General features: G+C 38.2%; 2 protein-coding genes and 1 long non-coding RNA gene across 4 annotated transcripts in view; 1 reads left to right on the top strand and 2 right to left on the bottom strand.

The window, feature by feature from the left end:
• LOC309506417 (putative N-acetylated-alpha-linked acidic dipeptidase) overlaps window positions 1-11,726 on the top strand; it is a 68,808-nt gene extending 57,082 nt beyond the window's left edge. Inside the window, exons 2-6 of the mRNA XM_082180355.1 lie at window positions 6,581-6,799; window positions 7,088-7,216; window positions 7,319-7,438; window positions 7,563-7,645; window positions 11,436-11,726. Of these exons, the coding sequence (XP_082036481.1) occupies window positions 6,745-6,799; window positions 7,088-7,216; window positions 7,319-7,438; window positions 7,563-7,645; window positions 11,436-11,507 (459 nt within the window). The 5' untranslated portion in view covers window positions 6,581-6,744 and the 3' untranslated portion in view covers window positions 11,508-11,726. The remainder of the gene's footprint in view (window positions 1-6,580; window positions 6,800-7,087; window positions 7,217-7,318; window positions 7,439-7,562; window positions 7,646-11,435) is intronic.
• A 139-nt stretch (window positions 11,727-11,865) lies between these two features.
• LOC309506446 lies at window positions 11,866-20,686 on the bottom strand. 2 transcript variants are annotated; one of them, XR_014208747.1, is made up of 5 exons: window positions 19,485-20,686; window positions 12,877-16,391; window positions 12,303-12,365; window positions 12,134-12,199; window positions 11,866-11,971 (listed from the first exon to the last, which is right to left on the bottom strand). It is a non-coding gene; the product is annotated as an uncharacterized lncRNA (long non-coding RNA). The 2 variants fall into 2 exon arrangements; XR_014208748.1 differs by lacking the exon at window positions 19,485-20,686 and having other exon boundaries at window positions 12,877-18,214.
• Window positions 20,687-22,573: 1,887 nt separating this feature from the next.
• Window positions 22,574-26,695, bottom strand: LOC309506423 (cilia- and flagella- associated protein 210-like). The gene is made up of 3 exons (XM_082180365.1): window positions 26,321-26,695; window positions 23,236-23,391; window positions 22,574-23,159 (listed from the first exon to the last, which is right to left on the bottom strand). The coding sequence occupies exons 1-3, from the start codon at window positions 26,345-26,347 to the stop codon at window positions 22,941-22,943; spliced, it is 402 nt and encodes a 133-aa protein (XP_082036491.1). The 5' UTR covers window positions 26,348-26,695; the 3' UTR covers window positions 22,574-22,940.
• Between the last annotated feature and the right edge of the window lie 516 nt (window positions 26,696-27,211).

Below are 27,211 nucleotides of genomic sequence, written 5' to 3'. Positions count from 1 at the left end.
CGCTTTGTGCGCTCTGTTTTGAAGCGTTTCATATTATCATGGTTTTGCGCACTGGCCGATTATTAAAAGCCTATATTTTTGTATACCTAGACTGCTCAATACATTTAAAATAAGCATAATTTAATTGTATATTATTTCTTTGTAGTGTAGGCTATATAAATATATACACTTCTGAATTCTTGACATTAATATACAAATATAAAATTGTGAAATGTATGATTGCCTGATTTAATTTTATAAGAGAACTAATAGTAATTTGTTTTTATTAACATATTTAGATTTGATAAAATTACTGTGCAGATTTTTTCAAGAATTACTTTTTGCTGCTGAGTTATACACTCATTAAGTTTAATAAAAATACATAATACATTTATGTAATATTTAAAGGTGTGAACTGTAATCTTACACTGCAAAATAATAACTTAAAAAGGATTAAATTCATCACAATTATGTAAGTATCTGGAAATTTGGTAATCAGAATCAGACTATTGATCCCTGTTGGGAAAGTCCTGTTACATAAAGCAAAGATGTGATTGTTTCTGTCCTTGCTTTTATTTGTATCTGCCAGTATCTGCTTTTCCCCAGTAACTGTTTTGTTTGCAATAAATGTACACCTTATGCCAAATATAATTGCAAAATAAAATGGTTTATAGTTTTGGTGTGCCACCCCAAGATTTTAAGTGGCCCCATCTGGCCACCCCTATGAAAAATTTCTGGAGGCGCCACTGCTCCTCTCTTCTCCTGCTCGCAGTTCTAGTTCTCCAGCTTTCAACAAGTTATGTGCGGCGCTTAGTCAAATGGGATCTGAGGATAAAATAATCAGCTGGATCTGCCGGTTAACGGTTATTACAGCTTTCTTCTTGATTGAATTTATTATTGGCAGGGTTGGGGAGTAACGGAATACATGTAACGGCGTTATGTAATCAGGATACAAAAATCCAGTAACTGTAATCCGTTACAGTTACGTCAAAAAACGTAGTAATCAGATTATAGTTACATTTTGAAAAAAAGGGGAATACTTTCAGGATTACAATGGTTTCATTTAAAACTAAATAAATAAGTATTTTGGCATAATAACACTATATTAAGCGCTGCTTGATTATACAGTAGTTCCTGGTTCTGTTGCCAGTAATGATTCACGTGTGCCACGCGCTGGTGCATGTGCAAATAACAGCTGTCTACAATCTCCTGAGACGCAGATTGAATCACTGCTGCTAGTAGAAACGATGCTGCCTGCGGGTAAAATCGCTTTTAATTCATGGAAATTCCGCTGCTATTTTGTAGAAATTAGGAGAGTAGCTTTTTTAGTACCCAAAATGTCCTTTCTTAATCTTTTCTCCCGTAACGGGATGTTCGCTGTCTAGGTAACGTAGGGGAACTCCCACTGCCAACGCCCCAAGTTCAGTCAGGCAAATTAAGAAAGATCACGGCTTTAGTCAACATGTAGGCCTATTTTAAAATAAACTAATATGTAGATTGTGTAAAAAATTTACATTTTGTGTTTTTATTTTTTAGTTAAAAATAAGTTAAAAATAAAACAAAATAATCTGTAATACCATACATTAGCCACTAGATGTCTGTATAGCCCTTTACATAAATATATATCCAGGCCTGTGTGTATATTTTGCAAATATTGTACACTGGACCAAATTCTTAATAAATAAAAATTTTTTTTATTTTTTTTAATAATATTTCTTCTTGCTTGACTTTTTATTTATATACGTGACCTTGAAGTAATCCAAAAGTAATCAGTTACATTACTTTCATATTATAGTACTTGGATTACGTTACTGAATACTTTTTTTATTAAGTAATTTGTAACTGTAACGGAATACATTTTTAAAGTAACCCTCCCAAGCCTGATTATTGGTGAGTTTCTCTACCTTAATACGTATTTTTGATTATGTGCAATGCCTCTCTCGCGAGACAGGTTGTTTTTTTTAGCAGTGGCGGCGCCAGGGAGGAGCTATGGTGCTGTAGCTCCTCCTATAATAGCCATAGCACCTGCATGCCCAGCACCCCCAATAATTGTCTGTAATTTTTTATATTTATATTTTAATGTCATGTTTGAATAGTCTTTTTCATGTTGTTAAAAATAGGAATTAAATAATAATTTAAAAATCGCGAGCGGGCGCGGGCGCCGTGAGCGCTGAGCAAGCAGGAACGAGTAACGTTAGTGAGTTGTCGTCGAAAAAGATGGATAAAGCAAAAAAGCTGTCGGGGACTAAAAATAGAAAAAGAAAGAGGGAAAAGGAGATGGCATGTCAATTGATGCGACAGCAGCTAATTAAGTGGATGGTAAAAGGCTACAGGTAGGATTTTGTGTGACATCCAGGCATGTAGGCTACTGGCCATCGGGACTACCGGGAGATTCCCGGTGGGCCGACGTTCTTTTTGGGCCGATACATCTCTTTTTTTTTTTGTCTTTTTTTTTTTGTCTTAACGGCCCATAAACGACGCCGTACTTCGGCGGCCCATTCGTTTTGTTTAGTTTAATTGGCGGCGCATGGGTTAGTGCCGGTGTTACAATATATTCAGTTCCTGAAATATTTGGTTCCAATGGGTGGAGCTACCATGAATATTTACGAGACCATAGCGTGGGCGGGGCGACAAATACAAGCGAGTGGAACGGAAATTATTAGCGTGAGCGCCTGCTCGTTTTGTTTTATGGATTATTTATTTCAAACAGGTAATAAAGATGAACGAAGTTAATCTTAAACTACTCGTATATATTTTATAAATAATTCATCGTTTTGTAGCATGTGTTTCAGTACTCTGAGTTTACCTGAACTGAAATAATCCTCTAGAAAGCGTTGCAAGACCTACAATAAAGGCATATTTCTCCAAATTTTCCCAGATTAGTTGTTGCTGACATTATAGAACTGTTCGTTTCTCTTGAATTACTGAGATTAGGATTTTTAAAGGTGTGTGATTGCTGGTTAAATAAATATTTACAAATATATTCTTGTGTCTTTATTCTGTCTTCCAAAGTTGTCTGCATATTATTAAAATAGCCTTTAAATTATAGGCTGATAGCTCAAGACGCCATAAGAACTTGGAGTTGCATGTTGCATGCTTTGGATGTTGCTTTATACTGACTCAACTGAAAATCTTTTTGATACACAACCTTTACTTTATCAAAGGTTATCATAAATGTTAAGCTTCAGATGCATTAACAGTTGTTTTCTCTAGCAATGCTTTAGAACAGTGGTCAAATTAATTGATAATAATGACTAACCATTAATCATAAAAATTAGGCCTACATCTTATCAGTTTAGTAATGTTATCATTCTTATGTAATCTTTTTGTAAACAAGTGAACAGAAAAACACACTGGTGTAGAAGGCATGGGTATACCAAAATATTAAGGAAAGGTATATTTATAAATACATATTTGAATAATATAGTAAACATTTTATTAGTCCTGCTGTATTAATTTTCTCTTGTCTAACATTCTTGTTTTTATAGCTGAATTTGAATAAAATATGTAATTTTAAGACACTGTATCTTACTATAAAAATAATTTCGAGTTAATGAATGAATGCTTTAAAAAAAACTCAATAAATGCTTTAAAAAAAACTCAATAATTTTTTCACAGAAATATGTTGAGGCAGATGTTTTTGTTTATCAATTTTAAACAGTCTAGATCATATTTAGGATAGGTAGATAACTTTATGCATATAGTTGTATATTATAAAAATTATATGTATTATATTCTTTAACTGAGAATACTTTTTAATTATATGTCCATATCCCACCACACCTGAGAAACTGACCTCTATTTCTGACCTCTATGTCTGTGCAATTTACTATTGTACACAGCTTTGGCCAATAAATAATTGGTTCAGTATATAGTTTGTGAAGCATTCAACATCCAGTTAGCTATGATGATGTTTTAAAATAATAACGAGTCTCAACCACAATTCATATAAATAACCTACCCATCTTTGTTGAATTTGTCACTTGGGCTGTCAATATAAGGAAATGTTTAAAACCTTGTATGAATTGAAAGAAAATCTGGAAAGGTTCCTCATGGTGTTTCTAAAATTTTTTTAAAATATGTCCTTCTTAGAAGGGCACATAACTTCACAATGAGAGGTGAGTTAAGTAACACTTAGTGATTTCTGTCTCTTCATGATCAAAACATACTACTTTTAGATGAAGTCTTATTCTAATCTATAGTATACAGTGAGGTTTTTATTTGCCCTAGATGCAAACACCCTTAATGTTGTACTCCCATGCATGATATCAGTGAAAGAAAATTAGAAATTTGGCATTGCCAAATAAAAAACTACATTAAATGAATCAATTTGCTAGAGTTTTGTCTCTGTTTTATTACAATTAAGTGCACTTACCTTTGGAATGGTAGTGATTCAAAACTACAAATTGCACAAACTGAGTATAAAATTACTTTAGTTGGACCTTGCTATGTATACATCAATACAATTGAAATAATTATCACTTAATTTGACCAATGTTCTAAAGCATTAAAACAACAGCAACTGAAGCTTAACATTTATGATAACCTTTGACAGTTGTGTATCAAAAAGATTTTCAGTTGAGTGTAAAGCAACATTCAAAGCATGCAACAACATGCAACTCCAAGTTGCCTATGTTGTCTTGAGCTATATCATCCTATAAAAGCTATTTCAATAATAGCCTATACAGACAACTTTGGGAGACAGAATCAAAACACAAGAATATATTTGTAAATATTTATTTAAACATGCAATAATAGACATTTAAAAAGCTTAATCTCAGTCATTCGTGAGAAACGAACAGTTATGAGTAGTTTAAGACAAAACGCGATCTGAGGCGCTCACGCTAATAATTTCTGTTCCACTCGCTTGTATACGCCCCGCCCATGCACGCTATGGTCTCGTGAATATTCATGGTAGCTCCACCCATTGGAACCAAATATTTCAGGAACCGAATATATTGTAACACCGGTGTAATGCATTGGTCAAAAAAAGTCAGCGTTAGTTTTTTTTCCTGACACCCCATGAAACACGTAGATCAGCGGCCCATTGGTTCTTTTCTTGATTGACACTGGGCTGGCCCAATCACATCTTTAATGTGAAGTAGAAATACTCTCTCAAGTATAGAAATTAGTACAAAACTAATTATGAAAGTTTCATTTATTTTTCAGTGCATTTGTTTTGCAATATATGGCTATTACTATCATGGGATTAATATTATAACTATTATTATGTAGTAGTGTAATGTAGACTGACACTGTAACTAAAAGAGGTTTACATTTTTCTTTCTTTAATTTGCACACTGAATATGGGTTGGAGCTTTTAATTTTTAACTCTCAAAGTGCACCAGATTGATGATTGCCAAAATTGTTGCTGCATACCCCTCTGACACTGGGTAGTTGCGTCCCTGTCTATAGCCCTTGCGTCGAATACTTTTACATATATATACAGTATATATCTGCTTATAGTCGTGGAACGAGTATAGTTAATGCGGGCGTGTACGCATGTGTAGGCCTATACCAAGGGTGGTCCGATGCTAACTCCATAATGAAACGCCCCACAATTCAAAGCACCTTCTCTTAAGTGTTGAGCATCCCCATAGCACCTGCAACAGAAAATCTCTGGAGCCGCCACTGTTTTTTAGACTGTCCTTTGTGCATCATTTTGCCATAAAAACATGTTGATACAAAGTGGCCAAATATAGGGTTCGTTAGAAATAGCAACTCAAATGTTTATTAATTTTTCGTTGCTAATGGTCAAAATCAAATTGAGGTGTTTGATACCTGTTGGTCTCACCTGTCCAGATCTCCTGTGCTGCATTCCTCAGGTCTTGAATGTCTGGATTTAGGACAGGTGTGACTATACTGAGACCCCATAGATCTTTATTTAAATGCAGGTGTTTAAATACCTTTTATTTGGATAAATATGTTTACAGATAAACACAGTCTTGAAGAAATGTTCAAGGGTCCCACAACCATGAAATATCAGAGAATTTAAAGATCTGGGAAACTCATGGAAATAAAACAGTGATGTAGCCTATATTTATTTTCTGAATGCATTTTTTTGTGTGTGTAATTATGTTCAGCTCTAAATATTGCATTAGCTATAAATTGCTCTCTGTGAGTTAGATTCTTTCATAAACATGCTAAACCAAATCTACATGGAAAAAAAGTCATGAAAATCCATCAAATGGTGTGTGAACCCCGGATGTTTTGCTCACTTTGTTTATTGTTGCTTTCAATGATACATTACACAAAATAAAGGTTATTTTTGTAGAATTGGTGGTTCCATGAAGAATCTTTAACATTAATGGAACCTTTCCATTGTATAAAACATTCTTTAGATTCTTAAAATGTTCCTTACACTCGTTTCTTTGAAGAACCGTTCACTGAAAGGTTCTCTGGGGAACTCAAACTGGTTCTTCTATAGTTTTTCTGTGAAAAACCCCTTTAGGAACCTTTATTTTTAAGAGTGAGTGCATTCATGATGTTTAATTTTGAACAGACCTTCATCAAAAATTCCTCTTATGCGCATTAAACAGAGGAATTGCTAATATTTCTCAGACCTGGTTTGGTGTAACGTGTGTGTTTCTCATCATCTTAGGCTGGTTTGCTCGACCTACTACTGTCAATCATGGACACGCATCGAAAAGCTTCCTGCAAGACTTTCTGGATGAGATGCAAGCAGAGAATATTAAACACCATCTAGTCCTGATATTATTGAATGATATTAAGTGCATCTAAAACATAAGCTGGTGATACAACTGCATGTATTGTTGGCGGATTAAAGGTCATATAAATATAGGAGTTGCATCCTTTTTAGGTAATTTATGAACTAAAAGTGTTTATCTTTTTATTTTGTTTATTTAATAATAGTGTTTTTATTTAGTTTAGGGAAGAAAGTTTTAATGTGGAATGAATATTAATGTTGTAATGTGAATGATGGATATTTTTGGTGGGTTGATGTTGCAGCAGTTTTCTCATCCAAGACAAAGTTCTCCTGCGGGAAACATTATAAGTACTTTGACACACAGCCTGTTAGCCTAGTTGTCCTTCTCATTTGGAGATGAGCCAGTCTAGATTATGTTTGTCTCATGTTTGTCATATATAGGAAGTTCACCAGGCTTCCACACCTGGCAGGAACGCAGCAGAATCTGGATCTGGCGGAGCAGATTGGAGCCGAGTGGATGGACCCGTATCTACAACGTGATTGGCTGGATCCGAGGAGCCGTGGAGCCAGGTGACATTACATTATCTGGTTTATTTTGGGGGTCTACTCTGTTTGAGAGTTTGCGTAGCTTTATTTTATACTATCTAGTTGAGTTTGGTTGTGTGTGTTCAGACCGGTACGTGATTCTGGGCGGCCATCGTGACGCTTGGGTTTTCGGAGGGATTGATCCCGTGTCAGGAGCCGCTGTGGTGCACGAGAACGTCAGAGCGGCTGGAAAACTCATGAAAAGAGGTGTGTGTCATCTCACCGTCTAGTTTAAGGCCCGTTTAAACAGGACACTTAATGTGTTCTCAGTTTCTTTTGGTGATGACCATGTGTTTGTGTCTCTGTGTGTGTGTGTGTGTGTGTGTGTCAGGTTGGAGGCCGAGGAGAACGCTGATCTTTGCCAGTTGGGATGCAGAAGAGTTTGGTCTGCTGGGATCCACAGAATGGGCAGAGGTACGAGTAAATAAATGAAAGAAGGAACAAATGAGTGACTGAATACATGAATCAATGTATTTTGATTGATTGAATGTAACTAATGATGAAATAAATGAATGATTGATTTGATTGATTTAATGAGACAATGCCTGAATGAATCATTGAATATATGAAAAAATTGCACAAAAGAATGAACTGTAAGGCCCGCTATATTGGCCCAATCTGCCGGTTCGCCAATACACGGGGAAGGTTGTCACGTGTTCTGTCCTCACTCATGCAAAGTATTTGTTGGTTAAATTTGCAATACATTAATCATGTACTCATTCGTTAATTCATCTGACTCCATAAATGAAAGGTTTTAATAATATCTGTGCCTCACTAAAAGTGAGCGAATGTTTGACTATTCCTTTTAACCATTAAATAAACAATGTCAAACCCAGTTGGAATAATCACATTGTAGCAATTTAATATTTCAGATATCAGAGATCAATTCCACAATCAATTCAAATATCTAGAACATGGTTATACATTGGTTACACCAAAGAATCTTACCCAGCTTGTACCTGAGATAGAGAGAGAGAAAGGGAAAGAGAGAGAGAGAGAGAGAGAGAGAGAGAGAGAGAGAGAGACCACAATAGGGTTTCAGCACTTCGTGCTTGAACCCCTAAAAATCAGCACAATTACAATAGGGTTTCAGCACTTCGTGCTTGAACCCCTAATAATAAAAATCTTTACAAATACAATAGGTGTTCAGCACTTCGTGCTTGAACCCCTAATTAACAAGTCAATGAACAAAGAAAGTTAAAGCAAGTGCAAAAAGAGCACAACAAGTAGTAAGTATAAACCTGAGAAACGTAGCTCATCTGAACATACTGAGAGAAAGTCCTTCCGTCAAGACATGACAACTGGTTGCCGAAAGAAAGTAACATAATATTATGTGAACAAAAAACACAAGCCGTAATAATACAGACGCATCATCCGTAGAAGTGATGGTGACTTGTAATCGAAAACTTCGATAAAGATTGTAAAGTTCGTCGACGATAAACTGGTCCGCTAAAGGGAGTTATGATCGTAAAAGAAAGTCAGAGTCTTCTTTTTTTAAATTAATTTTTCAGCAGACGCAGGCAAACAGATCTTAGTACCATTAATGAGAATCCTCAGGCGCGTGCACCGACGTAGTAGGAAGCTTTTCCAGCTGCGTGTGCTTCTTCTACCATAGGCCACAACTTCTTCCATCTTTCTCTGTCCAGTGGAGTAAGGTCTTCCATAAACCGCATCCCATTGTCCTTTAGATAAGCCGAAGACTTCGCTGCCTTCCACACAGCATCCCTGATAATGCGTGAGGTAAACTGCACTATTACAGCACGAGGGACAGACTTGTTGCCAATTTCATTTGGCTTTTTCCCCAATCTGTGAACTGAGTCTATAGCAAAGGAGAATGTGCCCTTCCCTTCAGGATATGTTTGTTCACATATGCGGATGACTTCATCCCTGATGTTCTCCTTTTCTAGAACCCCTCTCAGCCGAAGATTCCAGCGCCTCGAATATCTCTCCATGTCTGCTAAACGAGTTTCACACGTCTCAATTCGCTGCTCGCCGCGTTGCAACCGAGAAGCTAGGTGGTCAACCTTCACTTTCATATCTTTGACTTCAGCAGAGACAAAGTCCACAGTCTTTTTCAAGCCCTCAATTTTCATAGCATTGTTACTCACCAACTTTTCAAGAGAATCAGAGCGCTCGTTGATCAGTGATGAAATGGATGATAGCATCGCGACCACATCTTCCAAAGTTTCCATTTTTCCTTTCTTAGAAACAGGCTTAGTTGACGTGTCGGGAAGATGAGTTAAGCAAAGAGTATCCAGAGTGTGTCCAGGACCGGGATCAGTAACGGCAGAAAGTGCGTAATCGTGCATATCTACGGATACATCCATCATACTTTTCGCCCGTTCTTTACGTTTTCCAGCACTTTTTGGCATAATTATTCCACAATTACATCATTAATAAAACACACAATGGATGTGTAAGGTAAGGTAAGGTTTACATGAGTTATAATAGTTTTTTGTCAGCAGAGCGACTAATAGTTATCTTAACATGCCGCCATCTTGGATCGGATCCCTCAGGCTGCAGTTTCAGGCATAGATATACATAATAAAGGCACATCCTCTGTCCTAACCCTAACCCAAAGAGTATCCGATTGTTAAGTCTGACGTCACGCGTGACGTTTAGCCTTTTCCGGGTCCGAGCGCTCCTCTCGTCCAGAAATAACAATGGTGGAACCTGTAAATTTATTTACGACCACGTCCTTCTTAGTGAGGCACCCTTGGCGGTCAAAAAGGGTTTAAATTCCTTTAACACCAACAGAGTGGTTAGTGTAGCTCATCATTAATTAAGGGTAGAGTCCAGGCATCAATGAAAAAGAAGATTTACGAGGTTGAAGTGAGTTAGCTCGGGACACGGGACACAGCACTGCGGCATTGTAAAAACACTCAATAATAACCAAAACACTAGCGAAAGCGGTAGGTAGGTAGAGAGGACCTGGACTTTGGACCCGGAAAGAGTATTATCGGAGAGTGGTTACGTCACGACTTAACAACCGAATAGAAGCCCAAGAGGCGAAACTCTGTTGTGTTATGGGTAACAGTCTGTAGATGGCGCTGCGGAGGCGCGTCCGCCATTATGGACTGAAAGCTGCTGAAATCGTTAGCGCCAGTCAATGGCAAAATCAATGCCTCTTCTCTCACAAAAAGAAAAAAATACAAAAAAACGTCTCATACACAAATGCACACACAATAGATGGTGGTGTCTGATTAATTACTGAGATCTTGGCACCACTTACATTTTAGTACTGTTTATAGTTCATGTGTGCACTTCCTAGATTGCACATCTTTTTTGTACCTTTCCGCCTGTAATAGGACATTCATAGATTGTTTTTGTTCTTGCCATTGAAACGTTCACTGTGTGCACTTTCACTGAAGAGGTTGAAAAAACAAGTTGTTAATATTTTTGTGATATTCTATGTAAAAGATTAAATGTCTTTAGAAATGTTCATTTATAATTTTATTTATTTATTTATTTACTTATTTATTTTTCCAAATCATATATATGGTGATGTTCACTAATTTCAAAATCAACATTTGAATAAATATCTTATTACTGTGTGTCTGCCTATATATTATTTCATGAATTTCTGTTATTCATATAACAAGGAAAATGCATAATAGAACATAAATATTGATAGATTAAAGGTTTGCAGTAATTTTATAATTGTATCTTTGCAAACCGTAAGTGGTAGCTAGGCTAATGAAGCCGATTCGGTGGGGGACATACCCTTACGAAAAAGTACTATAGGAATCTTATAGTATTTTGGGACAAAATATTATAGTAATCTTATAGGAATACGAGCCGCTTTAGTAATTCTATAGTAGTCTTATAGTCCTTCTATAGTAATATTTTGTCCCAAAATACTATTTTCCTAAGGGTAATTAGGCCATGCATAACCAACACATAAACGTAACATTTTCTGTCATTTAACGTCGGTCATCCTCATTAATGTATTTTAAATTGTTTTCATATTTAGATATGACGGCCAGAAAAAATTAAGTTATGTTAAGTTTTTGTTATGGTAAGTTTTTCAGTGCCATTGACTATTTTTCTGCGTTTTCCTTCAGTTTTCAGTCCATAATGGCGGCCGCGCCGTCACGTCATGGGGGCAACTGTTGCTATGGAGCGTTCTATTGAGTTTCGCCTCTTGGGCTTCTATACTCTTTGCCTAACCCTAACCCTTTATTATGTATATCTATGGTTTCAGAACCCCAGTTCCAGGACCAGACCTACCGAATTGGATGTTATGGCGGCTGCAGTTCTAGACCCAGTGGTTTAGTTACTTTGTACATAGTATCAAGATATTTAAACTCAGGAGTATTTTTTTTATAAATGTGATTTTTGATTCAAAATGCATCAGAGGTTAATTACAAAGTGTGTACACAAAGTGAGTCACAATTTTAAATTTAAACAAATTAATTTACACAAAATATAAATGAAAAATGTATATCAATCTTTAAACAACTGAAAAGTGGAGTAAGTCTTAGCTTCTTGAATTATACTGTATATTGATTAACCTCCTTAAGTTGAACTAATTAGCTCATTATCAGGTAAAGTAAAGATGGAATTAGCATATGCAGTCACTAAATTACAGCCAGATATTGTAAAGGTTGTAGAGAGGCAAGACTAGACTCAAGAATGATTCAAAAATGTATATTTATTTATATGTCATTTTTGCAATAACAACAACACCAAAAAGACCTCCTTTTCATCCGTCGCTGCACAGACAGAAGGGCTTCAACTCTGAGAGAGAGAATTAAATAAGAGACATTTGTTTAACATGTTCAACTGAAATATAAATCTCTGATGTAACACTTGTGCACTGTTGCAGTTGTAGAGAGAAAGCCGAACAGAATATTCATGTTACTGATGTCTAATTCCAAACTATATAAGAGCAATACCCACCAACTGAATGGTCTCACTTCTTTCCTCAATTGTTTGTACATTTTTCTGTTAAATTCTTCCACTTCACTGAAATAGTCATCAGAGAACAATCACGGTTGTGCTCACATAAATATCAGTAACAAAAGGTGCACTGGGCACTGTGCCGAAATAATATATAATCTGCTCTGACCTGTAATGATGATCCGGCCCAGAGAGGAAGATCCCGGAGGACAGCCAGGGCACACATGATGGCCTATGGAAAGGGTTAATATAAATATACTATTACACCACTACTGAACAGCAAGCCAGTACACATGTGTCCATACACGAGTACGCTAGCATGCAGGAGCAGGACACACATCACATCACATGGTTCAGCATTCCTCTGGACAAAGAACACCACAGATGAACTGCACTTCATACTTAAGTATACATTTTATACTTAACTAATATGGTAAAACAATGAGTATTAAGCAAGTTTCACACTAATACAGTAAGCTACAGGTACATCTTACACACATCTTTTTAAGTTTAATTAATGTGCTGGCTAGATTTACTTATTATAGTCATTAAAACTCAACAAGGATTCATTAAATCATGGCCACGGATTAAGAACGTCGTAGTAATTAATAAAGCTAGCGCATGAATTCAAAATTTGTGGGAATTAATGATTAATTGATAGTTAGCAGCTCTCACTTTGGCTATATAAACTTTGCTTCGTTTAAACATTATAAAATAAAACTTAATTGAATATCGGTACTCACAGTCTGATTGGTGTCCATGTGGTCCATCTTAAATGAGTGTGTTTGGTTGGGTAGGCACAGGTCCTTCATCAGATCTGGAGTGTGTGTGTGTGTGTCCAGGCGCAGGTCCTTCATCAGATCTGGATACGGCCTGGATCCGACGGACTGCGGTAAACCTCGGGATAAACAGAGAGACTAATATTAGCGTAGACGCCATTCTTCTTATGATGTAACGAATACATCAGGATTTATGGGAAGTGTTCCCAGTTCTGGCTGACCTAATCTATCTAGTCTATAATGTGTTATGTGTATGCTACTGTAGGTCAAAGAGATGTGTCTTTAGTCTAGCTTTGAACTGACAAAGAGTGTGTCTGCTTCCCGGACAATGTTAGGAAGACTGTTCCAAAGTTTTGGTGCTAAATAGGAAAAGGATCTACCGCCAGCAGTCGATTTAGATATTCTAGGTATTATCAACTGGCCGGAATTTTGAGATCGCAATAGACGTGAAGGACTATAATGCGTTAAGAGCTCGCTCAAGCACCGCGGAGCTAAACCATTTAGTGCTTTGTAAGTAATCAGCAATATTTAAAAATGTACACGATGTTTAATAGGGAGCCAGTGCAGTGTTGACAGAACTAGGCTAATATGGTCATACTTCCTGGTTCTGGTAAGAACTCGAGCTGCTGCGTTTTGGACCAGCTGTAGTTTGTTTATTAAGCGTGCAGGGCAACCACCCAGTAGAGCATTACAATAATCTAGCCTTGAGGTCATGAACGCATGAACTAATTGTTCCGCATTTGTCAATGAGAGCATATGACGTAATTTAGATATATTTTCAAGATGGAAAAATGCGGTTTTACAGATACTAGACACGTGACTTTCAAATGAAAGATTGGTATCAAAGAGCTCACCCAGGTTCCTAACCGACGACGAAGACTTAAAGGGATAGTTCACTTTGAAATTAATTTTTGATATGTTTTAGCTTACCTCAAGGGCATCCAAGATGTAGGTGTCTTTTTTTCCGCAGTAGTTTCAATTTTGATATTTTTAGGTCAAACCGTTCTTGTCTGTCAGTCATATAATGCAGGTCGATGGTCACTGTCTCAAAGAGCATGCACAGAGTCCAAATTAAAACAATTCCCCATCGTCCAAATTAAACAATTCCCCATCGTAAGTACACATTGATGGCCCAAGACACGAAACGAGCGGTTTGTGTGAGAAAACGAACAGTATTTATATAGTTTTTACCACTTATACACAGACATTTCCAAGTGATCTGATCTGACGTGTACGCAGACTGGTGCATAGATATATACACTAGATGTCGCCTTAAAGACATTCGTTCCAATGAACTGCTGTAGACAAGGCGACATCTAGTGTGTATCTATGCACCAGTCTGCGTACACGTCAGATCAGATCACTTGGACGTGGCTGTGTATAAGTGGTAAAAACTATATAAATACTGTTCGTTTTCTCACACAAACCGCTCGTTTCGTGTCTTAGGCCATCAATGTGTACTTACAATGGGGAATTGTTTAATTTGGACGATGGGGAATTGTTTTAATTTGGACTCTGTGCATGCTCTTTGAGACAGTGACCATCGACCTGCATTATATGACTGACAGACAAGAACGGTTTGACCTAAAAATATCAAAATTGAAACTACTGCGGAAAAAAAGACACCTACATCTTGGATGCCCTTGAGGTAAGCTAAAACATACCAAAAATTTATTTCAAAGTGAACTATCCCTTTAAGAGAGCAGCCATCAAGTGTTAGACAGTATTCTGGGTTATTACGTGAGGACGTTTTTTGTCCAATAATTAGAATCTCTGTTTTTTCAGTATTAAGTAGTAGGAAATTACGAGTCATCCAATTTTTTATATCAGCTATACATTCCATTAATTTTGTGAATTTCTAAGTTTCGTCAGGGCGTGAAGAAATATACAGCTGAGTATCATCAGCATAACAGTGAAAACTAATGCCATGCTTCCTAATGATATCTCCTAAGGGTAGCATGTACAGAGTGAACAGCAACGGTCCTAGTACTGAGCCTTGTGGTACACCATACTGAACTTGTGATCGATGAGACATCTCTTCATTTACTGCTACAAACTGATAACGGTCAGATAAGTATGATTTAAACCATGCTAGTGCAATTCCACTAATGCCAACATAAATTTCGAGTCTATTTAAAAGAATGTTGTGGTCAATGATGTCAAATGCAGCACTAAGATCGAGTAACACTAATAGCGAGATACAACCACGATCGGATGATAAGAGCAAATCATGTGTGACTCTAATGAGAGCAGTCTCAGTACTATGGTACGGTCTAAATCCAGACTGAAAATCCTTGCAGATATCATTTCTTTCTAAAAAGGAACATAGTCCATGAGCCAGGGGGGTTGATCGGTATCATCGGGGGGGCAAATGCTATCGTTGTTTTTTGGCAAGGTATACACCCCTAGTACTAGAAAAATCATGATAGCAGTGCAGGGGTGGTAGCGAAATCACTTTTTTCAGCTCATGAAGTTACTAACCCCCTAAAATAAATTCCGTTTTTGAAATCTGGTGTATATCTGGTTTAGGCTCATGCCAGGGATATTGTCAATAATCTATAATATGGTGCTTGGTATCGTTGGAAAGGGGACCTTTTAGGCTTTCATTTAAGCCCAGTACTGAATCTGTCTGACAAACACAGAGGTCACATGACTTTTCAAAGAGTTTCACGTCTTTGTAAACGAAAGTTTAATGCGCTTTAGGAAGGATTGTTCCAGTGCACATATGCAGCCATTCTGGAGGTGGGGGGGGAAGCGAAAGAAACCTACAATTCTCGGGACAGCAGCATGTGTCCAAATTTTAATCTTAACCGTTCTATTTCATCAGAAATAATCTGTAAACAGGGCTTTAAGTGTAAAATACCGAACTTGTCCTTTAAAGGGATAGTTCACTTTGAAATTAAATTTTGGTATGTTTTAGCTTACCTCAAGGGCATCCAAGATGTAGGTGTCTTTTTTTCCGCAGTAGTTTCAATTTTGATATTTTTAGGTCAAACCGTTCTTGTCTGTCAGTCATATAATGCAGGTCGATGGTCACTTGTCTCAAACAGCATGCACAGAGTCCAAATTAAACAATTCCCCATCGTCCAAATTAAACAATTCCCCATCGTAAGTACACATTGATGGCCTAAGACACGAAACGAGCGGTTTGTGTGAGAAAACGAACAGTTTTTATATCGTTTTTACCTCTTGAACTCAGCCACGTCCAAGTGATCTGAGAGCGCGGGCGGGTATAGATATATACAATAGATGTCGCCTTGGCAACGGTTTCGCAGTAGCCAAGGCGACATCTAGTGTATATTTCTATACCCGCCCGCTCTCTCAGATCACTTGGAAATGTCTGTGTATAAGTGGTAAAAACTATATAAATACTGTTCGTTTTCTCACACAAACCGCTCGTTTCGTGTCTTGGGCCATCAATGTGTACTTACGATGGGGAATTGTTTAATTTGGACGATGGGGAATTGTTTTAATTTGGACTCTGTGCATGCTCTTTGAGACAGTGACCATAGACCTGCATTATATGACTGACAGACAAGAACGGTTTGACCTAAAAATATCAAAATTGAAACTACCGCGGAAAAAAAGACACCTACATCTTGGATGCCCTTGAGGTAAGCTAAAACATACCAAAATTTAATTTCAAAGTGAACTATCCCTTTAAGAGAGCAGCCAGAAAAATAGAGCGCAACTGGAAGAAAACAAAACTAGACATATTTCGCGTTTCATGGAAATAGAGCCTGATTGCATACAGAGAGGCCTTAAAAGCTGCTAGATCTGCTTATTTTTCAACCCTATTACAAGAAAATAAACAAAACCCTAGGTATTTATTTGAAACAGTGGCTAAACTAATGAAAAATAAAGCTTCAAGCCCAGAAGTTTCCAAGCAGCACAGCAGTAATGACTTTATGAACTTCTTCACTTATAAGATTGATCATATCAGGGAGAAAATTATAACATCGTATCGCATCAGGCAGTGCATTGTAGTCTCCCTAAGGAAAAATTTGATTCATTCATTGCTATAGAAGAGGAAGAATTCGTTAAATTCATTAAATCATCTAAATCGACAACATGTATGTTAGACCCTATACCGACTAAGCTACTGAAAGAGATGCTTCTTAATATCATTAATTCATCTTTGTCATTAGGATACGTTCCAAAAACCTTTAAGCTGGTTATGATTAAACCGCTTGTTAAAAAAACGCAACTTGATCCTACAGAATTAGTCAATTACAGGCCGATCTCGAATCTACCTTTTCTGTCAAAGATACTAGAACAGGCGGTATCCTCACAACTATGTTAGTCCATGAGCCAGGGCCCCAAATTTGGTCCATCGGTATCATCTGGGGGGACAAAGTCTCATAGTGATTTTTGGCAAGGTATACACCCCTAGTACTAGAAAAATCACGATAGCAGTGCAGGGGTGGTAGCGAAATCACTTTTTTCAGCTAAAATAAATTCCGTTTTTGAAATCTGGTGTATATCTGGTTTAGGCTCATGCCAGGGATATTGTCAATATTCTATAATATGGTGCTTGGTATCGTTGGAAAGGGGACCTTTTAGGCTTTCATTTAAGCCCAGTACTGAATCTGTCTGACAAACACAGAGGTCACATGACTTCTTTAAACCAGAAATAACACAATTTTTTCACAATTTCCGCCTAAACTGTATGCTTTCTTTTATCCCTGTGGCATGAAAGAACACCAGGGACACAAAACTCAACAACTTCAATACTCAAGGCACTCTGATGACTCAGAAAATGTATAATATACCCATACTATTTATTTGTGAGAGCCTTAAATTAGACTTGTGCAGCCAGCACAAGTCTTCAAAATAGAATAGAGCCAATAGAATGGACAAATAGAATACCCTATTAGTCCAGGGCCAAATGGCCTATTTATTCATGTACAGTTGTAATAAAAAGTAATTGTTTCAATAGTGTTGTCAACATAACACTTGTAAGTGGTTTAACAAAATGTTTCTATCATGTATTTTGATATTCACCCACTTTCAGTTAGGATGTCAGAAAGTGGCTCATGCACAGTTCATATGGATTTTTGGGCTCCAATAGTCCATATTGGACCCAAGAAACATATTTCTGGCCAAAGAGTCCTCGATCTTAGGCTTTCTATACATACTCATATACTCCTTCTGATGCTTCATAAGCCATATTGTCTGAACATTAACGCACAGACCACGGACGGCGCGCTGCGTGGAACTGTTGGTTCAGTTGACTGGTTATAACAACACTACCAACTATGCCATCTTCAATCAACTTCCATTGAGTTCCAGGGGTATTAAATGTAAGTACAAAATACTTTTTCTCTTGTGAATTGGTGGGGAATAGTAGCAGTAGCTAATGTAAGCTTGGTGTTTTAGCAGGCTAGCTATCTTGCAGGTTAAACAGTGTAACAGTAACTGCTACAGTGCAGTCAGGGCTCTCAAGTGTCACGTGACAGTCATTCATATCGGTCTTTTGTCACGCCCGCTCGCCACACATTGTATTTCTCACGCGGAAAAACTATTTATAATATATTTAATATGCCGCAGCGCCCACAATGTCTCTGGCCGCGCCAGTCTCATTATGGAACCGGCAGGAATCAATCGCTGTAAAAATAGAGAGATGAGCAGAGCAACTGAACCAACAATCTTTTCACAAAACTGACAAAACCTTGTCAAACTGTCAAAATCCATCAACATTCCGTGCATGAGCATATTTGGGTCCAATATGGACTTCTGTATGGCTGATGTAACATCAGAAAGAGTCAACGAGTATTTATGGAAAGGTCAAGTTTCAAGTACTCCTTGGTCAGAAAAAAATTCAGTATGTCAAATATGGACTTTTGTCAGGATGATATAACATCCGAATATATCAATCTGAATGTATAGTGTAATTCTTTTAGGGCTCTTTGGCCAGAAATATGTTCAGTAGGTCAAAAGGGGACCTCTGAATAGCTGATTTATCATCAGAAAGAGTCGATAACTTTATATCGTTTTAAAACTTTTGAGGACCCTTTGACCAGAAATAAGTTCAAAACGTCAGATATGGACATCTATATGGTTTATGAAGCATCAGAAGGAGTCTATGAGTATGTATAGAAAGCCCAAGATCGAGGACTCTTTGGCTAGAAATATGTATCTTGGGTCAAGAAAAAAATTCAGTGTGCACCACCACATTGCACACCAGAGCTAACTCCTTCCCATGTTCATTAAAGAGATAACATGTTGCATTGCATTGCACAAACGATCTAACGTTGTGCACTGAGGTTATGCACTTCTTGCATTTACATAATCATTTACTTATTCTGATGTTTTATCAGCCAGACAGCAGTCCATATTTGACCAAAATGTGCAATGCAATGCAACATGTTATCTCTTTAAAGGGATAGTTCACTTTGAAATGTAATTTTGGGATGTTTTAGCTTACCTCAAGGGCATCCAAGATGTAGATGTCTTTTTTTCCGCAGTAGTTTCAATTTTAGGTCAAACCGTTCTTGTCTGTCAGTCATATAATGCAGGTCGATGGTCACTTGTCTCAAAGAGCATGCACAGAGTCCAAATTAAAACAAAACGACGGGGAATTGTTTAATTTGGACTCTGTGCATGCTCTTTGAGACAGTGACCATAGACCTGCATTATATGACTGACAGACAAGAACGGTTTGACCTAAAAATATCAAAATTGAAACTACTGCGGAAAAAAAGACACCTACATCTTGGACGCCCTTGAGGTAAGCTAAAACATACCAAAATTACATTTCAAAGTGAACTATCCCTTTAAAGAGATAACATGTTGCATTGCATTGCACATTTTGGTCAAATATGGACTGCTGTCTGGCTGATAAAACATCAGAATAAGTAAATGATTATGTAAATGCAAGAAGTGCATAACCTCAGTGCACAACGTTAGATCGTTTGTGCAATGCAATGCAACATGTTATCTCTTTAATGAACATGGGAAGGAGTTAGCTCTGGTGTGCAATGTGGTGGTGCACACTGAATTTTTTTCTTGACCCAAGATACATATTTCTAGCCAAAGAGTCCTCGATCTTGGGCTTTCTATACATACTCATAGACTCCTTCTGATGCTTCATAAACCATATAGATGTCCATATCTGACGTTTTGAACTTATTTCTGGTCAAAGGGTCCTCAAAAGTTTTAAAACGATATAAAGTTATCGACTCTTTCTGATGATAAATCAGCTATTCAGAGGTCCCCTTTTGACCTACTGAACATATTTCTGGCCAAAGAGCCCTAAAAGAATTACACTATACATTCAGATTGATATATTCGGATGTTATATCATCCTGACAAAAGTCCATATTTGACATACTGAATTTTTTTCTGACCAAGGAGTACTTGAAACTTGACCTTTCCATAAATACTCGTTGACTCTTTCTGATGTTACATCAGCCATACAGAAGTCCATATTGGACCCAAATATGCTCATGCACGGAATGTTGATGGATTTTGACAGTTTGACAAGGTTTTGTCAGTTTTGTGAAAAGATTGTTGGTTCAGTTGCTCTGCTCATCTCTCTATTTTTACAGCGATTGATTCCTGCCGGTTCCATAATGAGACTGGCGCGGCCAGAGACATTGTGGGCGCTGCGGCATATTAAATATATTATAAATAGTTTTTCCGCGTGAGAAATACAATGTGTGGCGAGCGGGCGTGACAAAAGACCGATATGAATGACTGTCACGTGACACTTGAGAGCCCTGACTGCACTGTAGCAGTTACTGTTACACTGTTTAACCTGCAAGATAGCTAGCCTGCTAAAACACCAAGCTTACATTAGCTACTGCTACTATTCCCCACCAATTCACAAGAGAAAAAGTATTTTGTACTTACATTTAATACCCCTGGAACTCAATGGAAGTTGATTGAAGATGGCATAGTTGGTAGTGTTGTTATAACCAGTCAACTGAACCAACAGTTCCACGCAGCGCGCCGTCCGTGGTCTGTGCGTTAATGTTCAGACAATATGGCTTATGAAGCATCAGAAGGAGTATATGAGTATGTATAGAAAGCCTAAGATCGAGGACTCTTTGGCCAGAAATATGTTTCTTGGGTCCAATATGGACTATTGGAGCCCAAAAATCCATATGAACTGTGCATGAGCCACTTTCTGACATCCTAACTGAAAGTGGGTGAATATCAAAATACATGATAGAAACATTTTGTTAAACCACTTACAAGTGTTATGTTGACAACACTATTGAAACAATTACTTTTTATTACAACTGTACATGAATAAATAGGCCATTTGGCCCTGGACTAATAGGGTATTCTATTTGTCCATTCTATTGGCTCTATTCTATTTTGAAGACTTGTGCTGGCTGCACAAGTCTAATTTAAGGCTCTCACAAATAAATAGTATGGGTATATTATACATTTTCTGAGTCATCAGAGTGCCTTGAGTATTGAAGTTGTTGAGTTTTGTGTCCCTGGTGTTCTTTCATGCCACAGGGATAAAAGAAAGCATACAGTTTAGGCGGAAATTGTGAAAAAATTGTGTTATTTCTGGTTTAAAGAAGTCATGTGACCTCTGTGTTTGTCAGACAGATTCAGTACTGGGCTTAAATGAAAGCCTAAAAGGTCCCCTTTCCAACGATACCAAGCACCATATTATAGAATATTGACAATATCCCTGGCATGAGCCTAAACCAGATATACACCAGATTTCAAAAACGGAATTTATTTTAGCTGAAAAAAGTGATTTCGCTACCACCCCTGCACTGCTATCGTGATTTTTCTAGTACTAGGGGTGTATACCTTGCCAAAAATCACTATGAGACTTTGTCCCCCCAGATGATACCGATGGACCAAATTTGGGGCCCTGGCTCATGGACTAACATAGTTGTGAGGATACCGCCTGTTCTAGTATCTTTGACAGAAAAGGTAGATTCGAGATCGGCCTGTAATTGACTAATTCTGTAGGATCAAGTTGCGTTTTTTTAACAAGCGGTTTAATCATAACCAGCTTAAAGGTTTTTGGAACGTATCCTAATGACAAAGATGAATTAATGATATTAAGAAGCATCTCTTTCAGTAGCTTAGTCGGTATAGGGTCTAACATACATGTTGTCGATTTAGATGATTTAATGAATTTAACGAATTCTTCCTCTTCTATAGCAATGAATGAATCAAATTTTTCCTTAGGGAGACTACAATGCACTGCCTGATGCGATACGATGTTATAATTTTCTCCCTGATATGATCAATCTTATAAGTGAAGAAGTTCATAAAGTCATTACTGCTGTGCTGCTTGGAAACTTCTGGGCTTGAAGCTTTATTTTTCATTAGTTTAGCCAATGTTTCAAATAAATACCTAGGGTTTTGTTTATTTTCTTGTAATAGGGTTGAAAAATAAGCAGATCTAGCAGCTTTTAAGGCCTCTCTGTATGCAATCAGGCTCTATTTCCATGAAACGCGAAATATGTCTAGTTTTGTTTTCTTCCAGTTGCGCTCTATTTTTCTGGCTGCTCTCTTAAAGGACAAGTTTGGTATTTTACACTTAAAGCCCTGTTTACAGATTATTTCTGATGAAATAGAACGGTTAAGATAAAAATTTGGACACATGCTGCTGTCCCGAGAATTGTAGGTTTCTTTCGCTTCCCCCCCTCCCCCTCCCCCTCCCCCTCCCCCTCCCCCTCCAGAATGGCTGCATATGTGCATTGGAACAATCCTTCCTAAAGCGCATTAAACTTTCGTTTACAAAGACATGAAACTCACCGAGTGGTCAGGGGTGTTCACTGATATGCTCACACAAAAATCGCTGCAAAAGATGCTTTCCAACAGGTTTTATCATAGTTTTTGTCCATCTCCATTGACTTGTATTGGATGTGCTGTGAGGTACGGTATTACTCCGCCGCCAGAAACTGGGCTGGAGTGTCTATTATTCAAGCTCTCAACGGAACAATGTACGGGTGTGAGGCGTTTGGAAAAATAGGTCCACAGTTTTACAACGAATGGTAAAACACCTGTTGGAAAGAATCTTTTGCAGCGATTTTTGTGTGAGCATATCAGTGAACACCCCTGACCACTCGGTGAGTTTCACGTCTCCAGCTCTCGGAGACGGCCAGGTGTTCTCGTCTCCTCCGCTGGAAGTTCTGCTGATCCCGCTGGACCGCCTGCTCTTCTCTGCGAGACCTTTCAGCCAAGAACTCTCTGTCTGCGGCTCTGCTGGCGTTCAGCTTCATGCGCTTCAGCTCGACCTGAGACTCCGCCAGCATCAGAGCGCTCTATAAAACAAGAGGATCGTTTACTAACACTTCACCACAGAAGAAGATTTGTGATCTAATACCGTAAGACACACACATGGAAGCCTTTCACTCTGTCGGTCTGGAAGAACTGCTGGGTTTGTGCTCTCTCGATGGCCTCCTCTCGTGTCTGGGCCCGGTATTCCGCTTCTTCCAGGTCCAGCTGTTTCCTCTTCTCCTCGGCCATCGCCTCTAGCTTTTTACGCCATTGTCCCTGTAAGGATGAAATCAGATTTGTTTGTTGTACTTTGTTACTGTACACATCAAGTCTCATATTAACCCTCAGAGACACAGGTATTGTTTTTTTTGTTTAGTTTTTTTTTAAATGAAGAAAAACTAAAATATCACATCAAGATGACATTCAAATTATAATTTAACATTATACCAAATCGTAACTTAATATTATAATAGAGGCACAGACACAAAAAGAAAATTAGACAGCGAAAAGTATAAACAAGGCTATATAAATAAATAAATAAATAAAAGTATCTGCACATGCTCAAAAGAATAAATAATGGTAACATTTGTTTGTATTGTGTATGTTCTTTTTAGGGTTAGTTTGTGTTTTAGTTCTGTTCCCGTTCTCCCGTGTGCCAGTATAGTCTGAGTGTAATGATCCTGTGTCTCCTGCATGTTCCCATTGGTGATTAAAGCACTCTTAGTTTATCTCTGACTCGAGCGTGTGGAACTACATGTGACAGTCGTATAGTAAGTTCACCATTAGTTAAGTACGACGGTTAACAGGAACTAACAATGAAAAATAATTCTAAAACATTTATTGATCTTAGTTAAAGTTCATTTTATTAATACATTTTTTAAATCAACAGTTGTTAGTCTGTTAATATTTAATAGACCTGAGCTAACATGAACTAACAATAAACAGCTGTATTTTAATGATTAACATTAACAAGCATTTAAGATACTGTAACTGTTCATTTTTCTCAAGAAAAAACAAACCTCAGCTAATGCTGTGAACACACAGAGAGCCCTGTCAGCTGGTGGTATTATTTAAGGTTAAAAATAACTCAAATTAAATATAATGCGTTTTTTTTTTATAATAACAACTTTATTTAATGATACAAGTAAAAATATAATAAATATGTAATATAGTACACATATTTAGCAAAATACTCTAGCCACTCTTTTTTCTAGCCAACTAACGTGCTATAGCCTATATTATGGTCATTAAATGGCTTTCCTGAGGTAAATGTGACATAATTGTTCTCCAGCTGTTACTGACCTCTTCACGCGGATGAAAAACACTGATTGATCGATATTATGTATGAGGGATATACATTTTGGTAAGTTGTACTGTATCTTTCAACAGTGTTCGTGTTTTTTTTACTATTAGCTAGTAGAGATGATCGGGTCACGTGCGCTAGGGATCTGTCACGTCACATTTACAAAACGGTATTTATTGTTTGACTTGCGTATTAAAATTGACAGAATCTGAGAGCTGAGATTTTTTTATATATCATAAGTAACTACTCTGTCTAGTCTGTCGGTATCAGTGTCCTCTTTGCTTCGCGATTTCTCTGTGCGTGATAAAATGGATGTGTGTGAGAGCGTGTGGAAAGTGTCAGTCGCGCGAGTCTCACGGTGAATGCGTGAGTTGGCAGCTATGGTGAATAAGAGAGCTACACATGCAGTAACGTTATCAAGGCTGAGACCACAATCGAGCTGTTCAATTACATAGGTTTTACTGACACCAATAACAATTTTATGACAGCTAATCTTTTGTCCAAATTACAATCTTTGTAGATGTGGTTGTACTAGTTATTTGCTGGCTAATAACAAGAAGCTGTGAGTGAGTAGCAGCTAATGTTACAGTTTAGCCGCTACCCAGCAATTTTACATCAGTGGGAAAGGCAGAATTGCTCTTTCTTTTATTTACTTTCAAGCCTAGAAAATGGCCCAACCCTGAAGAAGTTAAAATAAACATGTAATAATTCAAATTATTTTATTATAATAGTAATATTCATATTATAAAAGTGTGTGTGTGTATATATATATATATATATATATATATATATATATATATGTGTATTATATATATATAAACCAAAATTTCAACGTCTATGGGCGTGCTCATTGAATTGAATTCAGAAAGTTAGTGATGTTTCTCAAACATCAGACTTCACTACATAAACATATATATATATATATATGTTTTTAAATGGTGTTTAAAACAATTTTTTTTTACTGCATATTAGAGGAGCCAACAGCAGTAGAGAAGGAAAAATGAAGACTAACACCAGAAACATCAGGGGCCGGTTTCACACAGATAGACTTTGACTATGGCTTAGATATAGTAGATAGTCAGACTTCAGATAGACATCTAAATCAGACCGTTGCACAAAGCACTTAAGACTCTGACTATCTTAAGTAGGACTACACTGCAATGCATTCTGGGTAAAATAAGACACTTTTTGGATCGAGTAAGCATATTCAACCGCTCAGTGCAGTTTACCCCAGCGGAACATATGTGTTTGTTGGAGGAGTATAACAGTTACAAGGACATTTTACTTGGGAAATTTAGCAGAGAATGTAGTAACAAGAAGAAATGTTTAAATTATGAGCCATTTTCCCTTTTCTTTTGGCTGTTTGTAATGTAACTGATTATTACTGCTGGTTGCCAAGGTAACATAGAGTCTTAGACCTAAGTTAGCCTGGGGGTAAGGTGCCTGGGGGTAAGTTAGCCTGGGGGTAAGGTGTCTGGGGGTAAGTTAGCCTGGGGGTAAGGTGTCTGGGGGTAAGTTAGCCTGGGGGTAAGGTGTCTGGGGGTAAGTTAGCCTGGGGATAAGGTGCCTGGGGGTAAGGTGTCTGGGGGTAAGTTAGCCTGGGGGTAAGGTGTCTGGGGGTAAGGTGCCTGGGGATAAGGTGCCTGGGGGTAAGGTGTCTGGGGGTAAGTTAGCCTGGGGGTACGGTGCCTGGGGGTAAGGTGTCTGGGGGTAAGGTGTCTAATTTTTTTGGTCTAAATTAAGTCAGTCTTTATTTTTGTGAAACAGTCTAACTTGCATTAGACTAGTCTATGAGCACATTTTAGACTTGTCTAACACTATAGACCGGTCTAAAATAGTTTTGTGAAACCGGCCCCAGGCTGAAATGGCCATGAATCAGGGTGGTAATAACTGGAGACTCACCATCTGTCGGCTCGGACTCGAGCGCATCTGTGCCGGCTGGCGGCTCTACGCTGGATGTGTCTGGATGAACCTGTGATTCCTGCTCAGCCACAAGAGGACACACTTTGGCTCGGGATCACGCTTAGGGAGTCTGTCATCATTGGTGTGCGAGCTTTGCATCCACGCTCCGCCCTGCAGCGCGGGTATAAATACGGAAGTGGATGCACGCACCACTTGTCTTTCTCTTCGGAGCCGATCGGTCTTCATGACGGTGTCTCTGAAGAGTGTTGATTCATTGAACGAGTGAGTGTGTCGGTGCTTCTTCTGGAAGTCTCTCCCGGAGCTGGTGGTTCTACAGCGTGAGTGCAGCGGTGGTCGCAAGCCTTCTGACCTCTCAACTGCTGTCAACAACACTCCTGTTTGTGTTTGAGGATCTCTTATTCCGGTATGGAGATGGATTCGGTCCAACACATCTCCTGAGAAGAGCATGCTTTGGTCGGTGCCGTTAAGAAGTGAGAAAGGGTCCCACTGAAACCTTTCAGAGGCTCCTGGGGCGTATGGCAGACGCAGCTGCAATAGAACGGCTTCCTCCACATGAAGACCGCTTCAGCACTGGCTTCACGGCCGAGTCCCAAGGTGGCCGTGGCCGAGCGGCACGCTCCGAGTGACAATCACCCTGGCCTGCCGCCAAACCCTCAGCCCGTGATCAGACCTTTTGTTCCTCCGGGCCAGCCGCCCCTAGAACAAGTGTCCACCAACACCAGCTGGCCCCTCAGCTGGTGTTGGTGGACACTTGTTCTAGGGGCGGCTAGAACAAGTGTCCACCAACACCAGCTGGCCCCTAGGGGGCCAGAACTGCACTGAGCGGTTGAATATGCTTACTCGATCCAAAAAGTGTCTTATTTTACCCAG

Source organism: Leuciscus leuciscus, assembly GCF_965113295.1.
Source record: "Leuciscus leuciscus genome assembly, chromosome: 9".
NCBI classification, from domain to species: Eukaryota; Metazoa; Chordata; class Actinopteri; order Cypriniformes; family Leuciscidae; genus Leuciscus; species Leuciscus leuciscus.
The sequence above is the reverse complement of the archived record's forward strand: the minus strand, read 5'-3'. Positions and strand labels throughout refer to the sequence as shown.